At 52.1% G+C, this 10,684-nt stretch overlaps 2 protein-coding genes across 2 annotated transcripts; one reads left to right on the top strand and one right to left on the bottom strand.

The window, feature by feature from the left end:
* Positions 1-3,378: 3,378 nt before the first annotated feature.
* Positions 3,379-5,914, top strand: PSME1 (proteasome activator subunit 1). The gene is made up of 11 exons (XM_049768389.1): positions 3,379-3,513; positions 4,076-4,108; positions 4,257-4,319; positions 4,433-4,543; positions 4,633-4,678; positions 4,766-4,863; positions 5,069-5,137; positions 5,221-5,288; positions 5,377-5,431; positions 5,507-5,593; positions 5,716-5,914. The coding sequence occupies exons 1-11, from the start codon at positions 3,475-3,477 to the stop codon at positions 5,794-5,796; spliced, it is 750 nt and encodes a 249-aa protein (XP_049624346.1). The 5' UTR covers positions 3,379-3,474; the 3' UTR covers positions 5,797-5,914.
* On the bottom strand, positions 5,905-9,232 carry EMC9 (ER membrane protein complex subunit 9). The gene is made up of 5 exons (XM_049768391.1): positions 8,686-9,232; positions 8,477-8,553; positions 6,481-6,550; positions 6,297-6,391; positions 5,905-6,141 (listed from the first exon to the last, which is right to left on the bottom strand). The coding sequence occupies exons 1-5, from the start codon at positions 8,881-8,883 to the stop codon at positions 5,961-5,963; spliced, it is 621 nt and encodes a 206-aa protein (XP_049624348.1). The 5' UTR covers positions 8,884-9,232; the 3' UTR covers positions 5,905-5,960.
* Positions 9,233-10,684: the final 1,452 nt, after the last annotated feature.

Genomic DNA, 10,684 nt, shown 5'->3' with positions numbered 1-10,684 from the left:
AAGCAATAAAGGCACCTCAAGCCTGGCTCCGGCTCTCTCATTTGCCTACAGACACCTAAAAAGGGTGGGATGGGCAGAAGGGAAGCAGGTGGTTGTTGGGGTTCCTCCACTATGCTTTGCTGACTGTATCCAGCTTCCCTACAGGCCTTCCACTCTCCCAATCCTCGAAGACTTCGAGCTCTCTTTGGTGCTGATGTCAAACAATGGCATTGGCAGGCATGTGCCCTATTGAGATAGGAACATCATTGCTGCTGATACGGGTGCTTCACCTCCAGCCTTGCCTTCCTCAAGGACTCTGTTTGGTACACTTCCTACCCTGTATCGCCTATAAAAGATATCTGCAATCATCTATATGACATTGTCATATTATAAAGAAGACAAGATTCTGAGACTGGTGAGCTATTGCAGAGGGTAGGGATTTGCCTTTCATGCAGCTGACCCAGGTTCAATCTTTGACATTCCATATAGTCACTCCTGAGCACCACCAGGAATGATCACCAAATGTAGAGCAAAGTGACTCCTGAGCATTGCCGGGTGTGCCCCTAAATAAAACTGATGGTGGCAACAAGTCATAAACACAAATAATAGCCAATCCCTGTGAATATTTATGCCAGGCACCATTTTGAGTATCTGGGCATTCTTGGCATAAAATGAACTCACATAGTCAGCACAACAGCACTATGAGGGAGGCCCAAGAGTATATTTCTCTTATGATGGGAAGGAACCAGCCTAAGTGTATAATTACGAGGGAACAAGTTGTCCCTGTATTGTCCAGATACCATGCAAAGTTGCAAAGCAGTGAAAGTTGATAGAGAGAGAAGAGACAAGGAGTTCTGAGCTGTGAAGCGTACCAAGAGCCACAGTGTGTGGTCAAGCTCTTCACAGTGCACTGTGAAGTACTCAGTGCACTATATTTTCTCTTAAGCTTAGAGTTAGGGCACTTAGACATTTCCATAGAATAATTGAGAAATATGTTTAACATCTTTTAGTTCACAATGAGGTGCTGAGCATATTTTCTATGTTAGCTACATCCTTGAGAAACTGTAGGCTGTGATAGTGTCTCAGAAAGAGACCTTGGGAATTGCTGACACTGATTGCTGCTGCTTCTGCCTGGGAAGAATTATTGACACTATCTCTGACTTGTAACTAAATTGCAGAGTATGCTTGAGTTTAAAGTGGCAGTGTGTTGGAACTTTTTAAGGTGATTTAAGATGGAGTGCTCCTGACAATGGACAGAGGAAAAACAGGATTCTCTTTCACTGTTGCAGATGTAAAATGTAAACGACATGGATAGAAGCACCTGATCACAGTAAATACCAGAGGCAGAGTTAACAAAAGCATGTCAGCCGGTTTCTCTCATTTGCCTGTGCTCAGCCAAGGTTCAATCAGCTATGGCCCTCCTGTGGTCATTTTTTGTATAATCTGAAAGGTGGAATGATTTTCATATGGTTAGCAAAAATCAAAGAAGAATATTTCATGACACCTCAACGTTATACTAACTTCACATTCCAGCTTCTTCAAATAGAAAGCTTCACTGGAACCAAACCTAGTCAGTTCACGACTACTCAGGAGCAGAGCTGAATAGTTCTACATTTAAGATAAGGTTCACAGAGTCCAAACTATTTACTGCTGGTCTTTTGCAGAAAAAGTTTGTTAGCCTTGGGGCTGGAGAGATAGTACAGTGGGTAGAGCACTTGCCTTGCATGTGGCCAATTCTGGTACAATCTCCAGCACCCCATATGGTTTCCCCAACCCTGCAACAGTGACAAAGGTCCAGGGGCATAAACGAAGGTGACTGACGGGTTTGAGATAGCCAAAGAACCGTATAACCAAAGGAAGTAGGCAGAGGAGTGAAGATCAGGGAGAACAAGTGCCAGGGAGGCAATATAGGTCCTGAAAGTCCCTTAAATTTCATTCTCAGGTCAATAGGAAGCTAAGAGTTTTAAACAAGAGGAGGAATCCAGTAGGTTCAAGATGATTAGAACAGGGGCCAGAGCAGTGGCGCAAGCTGTAGGACATTTGCCTTGCACGCGCTAACCTAGAATGGACCGTGGTTCGATCCCCCGGCATCCCATATGGTTCCCCAAGCCACAAGAGATTTCTGAGCGCATAACCAGGATAACCCCTGAGTGTCACCGGTGTGGCCTATAAAGCAAAAATAAATAAATAAATAAATAATAAAATAAAAGATTAGCACAGCAGTGAGGCGAGAACTGGCCGGGCCTGGGCTGCAGGGGTGCCCACCGCCAAATGTCACTGCATGGGTCAGAGGCTGGCTGACCTTGGAGCCAGGGCCTGGTGCTCGCCAGGCTGGAGCATTAAGACTCCAGCACTAAGGAGATATGGAAGGACACCAGATAAGGCTTTATACAGTGCCCGCAGTAGAGCAGGGAAAGAACAGCTAGTGGGAGTCAAAAGCCTGGGGTCTGGGGGAGAGGACGTCCAGCTTTGGGGGTGGGGGCGGTGTGGGAAATAACCTCCTTCGGGTTGGCGCCAGAGTCCAGAGAGGGCTAAGGGAAGGGGGAGGAGGGGTGGAGAAAGGGGCAAGGAGGGAGGAGGCGGCCTGGGTGGACGGAGACAGGTGGTGGGAGTCTGGAAACTGGCAGCGCGGGGGGGGGGGGGGGATTGGGAAGGGTGGAAAGAGGCGTGAAAAGAGGCTGCGTGAGGAGAGAAGGACGAGTCGGGAGGCGGGCCCTGGAAAGAAGAGTAGGGGTGGAAGAGGCAGGGAATCCAAAACCTGGCAAGTGAAGAAGCGGGGCGGAGGCAGAGGCATGCGTGGGAGTGTCCCACGGGGCGGACAAGAGAGGACGGAGGAGGCAGGAGGCGGGCAGTCCCGAGCTGAAGGCAAAGGGGCGGGGCCTGCCGGGAGGGGCGGGGCCAGCGGGAGGGGACAGAGGAAGCGGGCAGTCCAGAAGCTGGCGGCGGCAAGGGGGCGTGGCCATGGAGGGGCGGGGCCTGCGGCAGAGGACAAAGGAGGCAGGAGGCGGGCAGTCCAGGGCTGGCGGGAAAGGGGCGGGGCCTGTAGGGGCGGGGCGGGGCCGACGGGAGAGGACGGAAGAGGCAGGAGGCGGGCAGCCCAGAGCTGAAAACAAAGGGGCGGGGCTTATGGAGGGGCGTGGCCAGTTGGAGAGGACGTAGGCAGGTGGCAGGGGCGGAGCCTGCACCGGTGGGCGTGGCTCGCGGGGAGAGGCCGGCGGAGGCCTGCCTTAGCTCGGGTCCCAGTTCACAGACTAGCCGAGAGGGGGCGACGGGGAGAGGGCGTCGGCGTGTCCAGCCCCAGCCGGGCTCCGAACCGGCCCCTCTGCGGCTCTAGGGGGAGCCCCGCTTCGGCTGCGTCTCCGCCCCTTCGCCCGCCTCCTTGCGAGTGTCCGCGCTGCGCGGAGCTCGCGCCGTGCATCGCCGCTTTCGCTTTCCCTTCCCCGCGCCCACTCCGCGCTCCTCGTAGGTCGGCGGCGGCGCCCGCGATAGCTCACCATGGCCACGCTCAGCCTCCAGCCTGAAGCCCAAGCCAAGGTGAGCTCGGGCCGGGCCCGGGCCGGGGAGGTCGGAGGCGTGGTCGGGATGACTGGACCCCGGCGTCCGCACCACGCCGGCCCGGCAGGTGCCCCGACCCTGGGGGCGCCTTCCTCGCGGGGTCCCGGGCCCCGGCACTACGGGGAACCCGGCACTGACAGGATCCCGCCGAGGCGAAGCGGCGTGCGGCGAGGCGGACAGGAGGAGAGCCGGGGAAGTCCGCCGGCTGGCCCGGAGCCCAGCCAGGCACACCGGGGGGTTGGGGGGTAGGTTAGGGTTAGGGAGGTGCCTTGCTGCTCGGGGCCATTCACAGGGATCCCTGTGCACCCCTGCACAGGCCTCCGTTCCCCACCCCTGCCCCAGGATGTCCAAAGACCCCTTTGCACTCGGCTCAGGAGACTCCAAGCGTCTGTTCGCAATTCAACTTCTTGCCATTCACTAACAGGAATGTTCACATCTTCCAAAACATCCCCTTTGGGGGTCCAATCCGACCCTCAGGGAAGGGGCATCAAATTCACTGGCCTTAAAGACAGGTGTTTGAAGGGCTGCCTGTGTTCCGCAGGTGGATGTGTTCCGAGAAGATCTGAGTGCCAAGGTAAGACCCGCCTTTCTTTGTAAGGGTCCCCAGCGCCCACTGCCTAGACCCCATTCCCATCTAGATTCAGCCTGGCCTCCATGCCAGCAAAAGGCGTTTGATTGCGACCTCCTGTCTATCCCTACCCCGCACTCCACCTTCCGCACAGACTGAGAAGCTGCTCGGGAGCTACTTCCCCCAGAAGATTTCGGATTTGGATGCCTTTTTAAAGGTACTGAGTGAGGGCAGGCAGGGAACTTGAGTGGGTGGGGGGAGTCCGAGCTGAGAATGAGGAGGCATGAGGACCATCCTCCTCCCTTTGCCATCTTTGCATCCTGTGCCAAGGAACCAGCTCTCAATGAAACCAACCTGAGCAAACTCAAGGCCCCATTAGACATCCCAGTGCCTGATCCAGTCAAGGAGAAGGAAAAAGAGGAGAGGAAAAAACAGCAAGAGGCAAGCTGGGCAGAGCTGGGAGGAGGCGGCCAGCTTCCCAGAAAAGCAGCCTCAGGCCTAATTCCCCTGGGTCTCCCCCGTCCCTGCAGAAGGAAGACAAGGATGGCAAGAAGAAAGGGGAAGATGAAGACAAAGGTACCTTAAGTCACTGTAAGGGTTTTCTGTAAGGGCTGCCGCTGTAAGGGTTTTCCCATACCTCTAACCCCATGCCCTATTCCTTAGGTCCTCCCTGTGGCCCAGTGAACTGCAATGAGAAGATTGTGACTCTTCTGCAGCGAATAAAGCCTGAGATCAAGGATGTCATTGAGCAACTCAACCTGGTAAACCTTCCCTCCCACTTCTCCCAGCTTTGAGTCAAAACCTTTGTCCTCCTTGATCCCTGCCAGTTACTGCACAACACCTGCAGAAGTCAGAGCAAGTGAAAGTTCAGGCTTAGAGCTCAGCATGGACCAGGCAAAACTTCCCCCATCACTTTGGGAAGCGAAGCAGAGGGGTGGTTGGTTTTGACATCTTTTTCTACTCCAGGTCACCACCTGGTTGCAGCTGCAGATTCCACGGATTGAAGATGGAAACAATTTTGGAGTGGCTGTCCAGGTGAGGGGATGCCCACTCCTCTGCCCTTTTGTCCCCTCTAGTCCATGCTGCTCTCCACTTTCCCCTGGCCTTTCTTTCCTCAGGAGAAGGTGTTTGAGCTGATGACCAGCCTTCATACCAAGTTAGAAGGATTCCACACTCAGATTTCCAAGTGAGTGGCCCTCTCATCACCCCACTCCATGCTCTGCCTTTAACTTGGAGACTTCACCCTCTCCCACTCTAAACCCCTCTTCCCACAGGTATTACTCTGAGCGAGGTGATGCCGTAGCCAAAGCAGCCAAGCAGCCCCATGTGGTAGGTGAGACCCAGATCAGGTGCATGGTGGGGAGACACGCATTTGAAGTCAGGCTTGATCCAAGTCTCCCACAGGGTGATTATCGGCAGTTGGTGCATGAGTTGGATGAAGCAGAGTACCGAGATATCCGGCTGATGGTCATGGAGATCCGCAATGCTTATGTGAGGGGGCGAGGATGGGGTGGACTGAGGGGAGGCTGAGGCAGTGCTTCCAGGCCACCCACTCTCTCACCTTGAAGGATGGGGTGAAGGATGACTTAGCTGTCACTCCTCTGGCCCTGTAGGCTGTGCTATATGACATCATCCTAAAGAACTTGGAGAAGCTCAAGAAGCCCAGAGGAGAAACAAAAGGAATGATTTATTGAGAATTTCTACTCCTGAGATGGTGATTGCAGCAGATGCCTTTTTGGGAGGGGAGGGTGTCCAAATTTCCCTCTACCTTGCCTCCCAGGCACAATAAAACTAGGCTATGGTTGTCCATTCTTCAAGGCTTTTTATTGGATTGGCCCACCCTCACCCTGGCCCTCACTCAGGTGTTTCCTTTCCTCGTACCAACCCATTGGGTGATTTGGGTGTTGAGCTCCTGGTTGGTCCAGTCTTGCCGGATGTCGTCTAGGTGGCAGTCGAAGTCCACAAGGCTCTGGTGGGCTCTACCTTCCAGCAGTGCTCCCACCATCTGCCGTGACTCATCCCAGTCCCTCCACATCACTCTGAAATAACAAGCCCTGGGAAGTAAGATTCTGCAGGGAGTGGGTCAGATACTTGGCAGCAATTGGAGCTGGACAAAGAGCCTGGGGACAGACTCAAAGGAGAGCTTCAGAGCTATGGGGCTTCCATCAGAGGTAGAAAGAATGGGGCTACTCACAAGTTCTTGTCTTTTGGGACCCAGCGGAGACCATGGCTCTCCAGGACGATGACTGGGGGTACATGAGGCTGAGACACCAATTTCTGATTATCCAGCTGTGTGGACAAGGAAGGGCAGATGAAGGTTTCAAGGATTCTCCTTCCTGCATTCTCCCCCTTGTCCCACCAGGAGACCCAAGCCTCACCATGATAAGCACTGCATCAGGGAAGAATTCAGCAATCCGCCCAGCAATTTTCAAGGCCAGGGGACCAGGACTATAAGGAAGATCAGAGAGGTGAGGAGTAGGCAAAACCTACCCAAGCTGGTTCTCCTAAGAGACATAGTGGCCTTTCCTTTGCTGGTCTGTGAGAGTCAGATCAGCTTCATACTTCATTTACGGTTGCTTCATGCTTGAGTACTGTGAGAAACAGGTGCTCAGCTATCAAATGACAAGTAGAAATCAGATCTTTTTAGTTTTTTGTTTTATTTTTTTGGGTCACACCTGGTGATGCTTAGGAGTTACTTCTTGCTCTACACTAAGGAATTATTCCTGGCTATGCTCAGGAGACCAGATGGAATGCCAGGGATGGAATCTGGGTTGAGTGCATGCAAGGCAAGTGCCCTATCCACTGGACTATTGCCCAGGCCCCTGAAGTCTTTTAGGAGGATAACTTAGCACAGCCAGCCAAATTCTGTCCCAGGATGTATATAATATATAATACTGTCCCAAAATCTGATATATATGCACACATGTATAATACTATCCTAGAAATTCACTTATAAAGAACTTCCTATAATATTAGGACAGTGAAAGTAATAACAGACGACCAGAGAGAAGTTACAGCAGGTATAAGTGCTTGCCTTATTTTTTAGCTGCCATGGGTTCAATCCCCAGCACCCCATATGGTCTCCTGACCCTGCCAGGAATGATCACTGAGCACTGCTAATTGTGGCCAACAAGCAAACAAAAAATTAGAAACCAATTTCAATGTTTCAAGCAGGCATTAAATCTGTGGTACACACTCTGCATATTACATAGCAATTGGGGTATGTTAGATGTTATATAGAGATGGAAATGTGTCATTTATTGAGAAGAAATTATAAAAGAGTATGTAAGTCTGTTTTAGATACATAATATAAGTAGATAACTTTATTTACGAAAGTAAATTTTCCTTTTATAAAGTTTTTGGGGGGCTGAGTAATAACACAGCAGTAAGCGTTTGCCTTGCATGCAGCCAACCCAGGACAGACCTGGGTTCTATCCTCAGCATCCCAGATGGTCTCCTGAGGCCACCAGGAGTGATTCCTTAGCAGAGTTAGGAGTAACTACTGAGCATTGCTGGATGTGATCCAAACCTCCCCCCACAAAATTTCTGGTTGAGTTGGATAGGTAGTACAGGAGGAAAAAGTCTTTGCCTTGCATATCGCTGTACAGCAGGGTCTCAAACTCGTGGCCCGCTGTTTTTTGTCTTAGTTGTTTGGGTCACACCCCCCAATGTTCAAGGCATACTACTGACTTTGCACTCAAGGATCACCCCGACTTTGCCTCCTGCGGCCCCCCAGGTAAATTGAGTTTGACACCCCTGCTGTACAGGATTCAAATCCTTAGCATCAGGCTGGAGAGATATACTACAGAGGAGACCATGCTTGCTTGCTCTCACTGCAGACTCAAGTTTGATTCCCCAGTACCCTGTCTGGTCCCCTAAGCCCTATCAGGAGTGATCCCTGGGGGCAGAACCAGGAGAAAGCCCTGAGCACCACTGACTATGGCCCCAAAGCAAAACAAAACAAATCCCCAGCACCCATATGGTCCCCCTAGCAATGCCTATAGTGATCTCTAATAGCCAAGAGTAAACCCTAGGCACCACAGGGTGTGACCCAAATACCCCTCCTCAAAGTTTCTGGTTGGGTTTCCAGTATTCTATCGGTGCTTTTTATGGGGGGAGGAGTTCATTAAGGCAGATGTCAGCCTATTCTTACTGAATCTGTTATCCTGCCCTACCCCTGCGGCTCCTCCAGGGTATCAATATAATTCGTCCCTCCAGGAGTCTGTCTAAGGCAAGGCACACACAGTTCCTGCTCCTGACTGTAGAAAGGAAAGCCTTTGCTGTAGTAAAGAAGGGGAGAAGGAAATAGTGGGCTTCATTGACACCCCCGCTCCAATCCCCTTTAGCCTTCTGCCCCTGGACACCTTGACTCACCTCTGGTCGTCCAGAGCTGCGTTGACATGGTAGTACCCAGCCACCACCAGCCCGGCCTGCGCACCCCACACATCCACCTGCCATAGGAAAGGGGCCGTCATCAGAAACTACAACGGACCACCGCCCTGCTGCCAAAGAGGCCAGGGACGGGCTTAGAATAAAGGTGTTGGGGGCTCATGGTCGCTGGGTGTCCCGCGGCAGCACGGCACCTGGTTAAGGGCGACCTCCAGCATGACAGACAAGGCCAGATGGCTGTGGAACAGAGGCACACAGTCGGTGAGGCATAAGCATTCTTCTTTCTGCGGCGCCGGGGCCAGTAACAGCCCGTTGACAGCAGCGTGCGGGTACCGGGCCGCATGCAGGCACATCTTCACATAGGCCCGGGCCGAGATCTCCACCTCGCCCATGACAGCAGAGCGGAGCTCCAAGTCAAGTCCACAAAGCTTCCTCCGGAGCCCGTGTCGTTCTCCGTCAGTGTCCTCGGCCCCTCACTCGGCTTCGGTGGTGTGGCTGGCTGCCCAGAGGTAGCCCGCTGACTCTGGGCAGAGAGGCCGCCGACCCCCGCCCGGCCCTGAACGCTTTGCAACCCAGGTGGCGCGATCCGCTGCCGAGCTCCGCCTCCTCCTGCAGAGACTCAGCAGATCCCGGGGACTCGGAGACTCCCGGAGGAACCACTTCTGCCACCCCGCCCACAAGCTGCTCTCAGATAGGCTTAGAGGTTCCGATTTTCTCCAGTCATCCGCCGCATCCCGCTATTGCCCCGCCTCTGTCACCAGCATACTAGGGAAAAAACCGGCAAATGTAAACTAAGGAGAATTGTCACTTGCTGATTGGTTTGGCTTCTGGATAAGGGCCCTGCCCGCCCCCGAATGCCCGCAGGTGTCCAGGAACAGGCATACAGCGGAGAGCCCTCCTCTTCCTATAGTGAGAACTTTGAACTAGCCGTTGAAACTGGGTTAGCTGATCCTTTGTTTCCTTAACGTAGTTATCTACAGACATAAAACTGCAATTGGCTGATGAAGGAGAGACAGGACAAAAAAGAAGTGTACAGAACCTTTATTCCCATAATGTCCGGTGGTGTAATAATTATCCATCAATAATGCTTTGGGGGCCTTTTTTCCACTTTCAGCCCTTGAGGGGAAGTCCACTCATTCATTCATAATTTCGACTGCAGAATTGTCCTGAACTCAGGATCATTGTTCTTTCATTCAATCCCTGACTTCAATCATTTCTGTCCAAAGCCTACATTTTTCCTTAGGAAGACTTGACAGCCACTTCCAGGAAGTTTTTTTATTTTATTTTATTTTTATTTTGAAGGAGGGAGAGTAAGAGGGAGGGAGGGAAGGAGGGAGAAAGAGAAAGAAAGAGGGAAGGAGGGAAGGACAGAGAAAGAAATAGAGGGCTGGAAGGGGGAGAGAAAGAGTGGGCAGGAATGAGGAAGAGAGAAAGAGAAAAAGTAGAGAAAGAGAAAGAAGGAAAGGAAGAGGGTGGGAGGGAGGGAGAGAAAGAAAGTAAGGAAGAAAAAAGGAAGGAAGAAAGAGGGAGGGAGGGAGGGTAGGAGGGAGAGAGAAAGAGAAAGAAAAATGAGGGGGGAGTGAGGGAGGAAGAGAAAGAGAAAGATGGAAGGAGGGAGAGTGAGAGAAAGAAAGAGAGGGAGGGAGGGAAGGAGGGAAAGAAAGAAAGTTCCGGCAAGTTCTTGAGATGCTTCTTTCCCCAAGCAGAAATAGTCTTATGAACTACTCTCATACGGTTATTTTCATGACTGTTACAGCCTCTAACACTTGCTGCCCAATTTTGTTTGTTTTGGGGCCACACCTGGCACTGTTCAGGACTACTCCTGGCTCTGTGCTCAGGAGTCCCTCTTGTCAGGGCTTGGAGGATCAATTGGGTTATTGGAGATCAATTCTCAGTTATCCAAATGCAAAGTAAAAGCCCTATCCACTGTCTATCCTTCAGGTGCTTGCCCAATTCTTTTTTTATTTTTGTTTTTGTGTAACACTGGCTGCACTCAGTGGTTACTCCTGGCTGAGCTCAGAAATCGCTCCTGCCAAGTTCCAGGGACCTTATGGGATGCTAGGGATGGATCCCTATCCCTCTGTCCGTCCCTCCCTCCCTTCCTTCCTTTGTCACACCTGGCAGCGCTCAGGGATTACTCCTGGATCTACACTCAGAAATCGCTCCTGGCAGGCTCAGAGGACCATATGGGAT

Source organism: Suncus etruscus, chromosome 2 (genome assembly GCF_024139225.1).
Source record: "Suncus etruscus isolate mSunEtr1 chromosome 2, mSunEtr1.pri.cur, whole genome shotgun sequence".
In the NCBI taxonomy this organism is placed as follows: domain Eukaryota; kingdom Metazoa; phylum Chordata; class Mammalia; order Eulipotyphla; family Soricidae; genus Suncus; species Suncus etruscus.
Note: the sequence above shows the minus strand (reverse complement) of the source record. Positions and strands in the feature narration are given on the sequence as shown.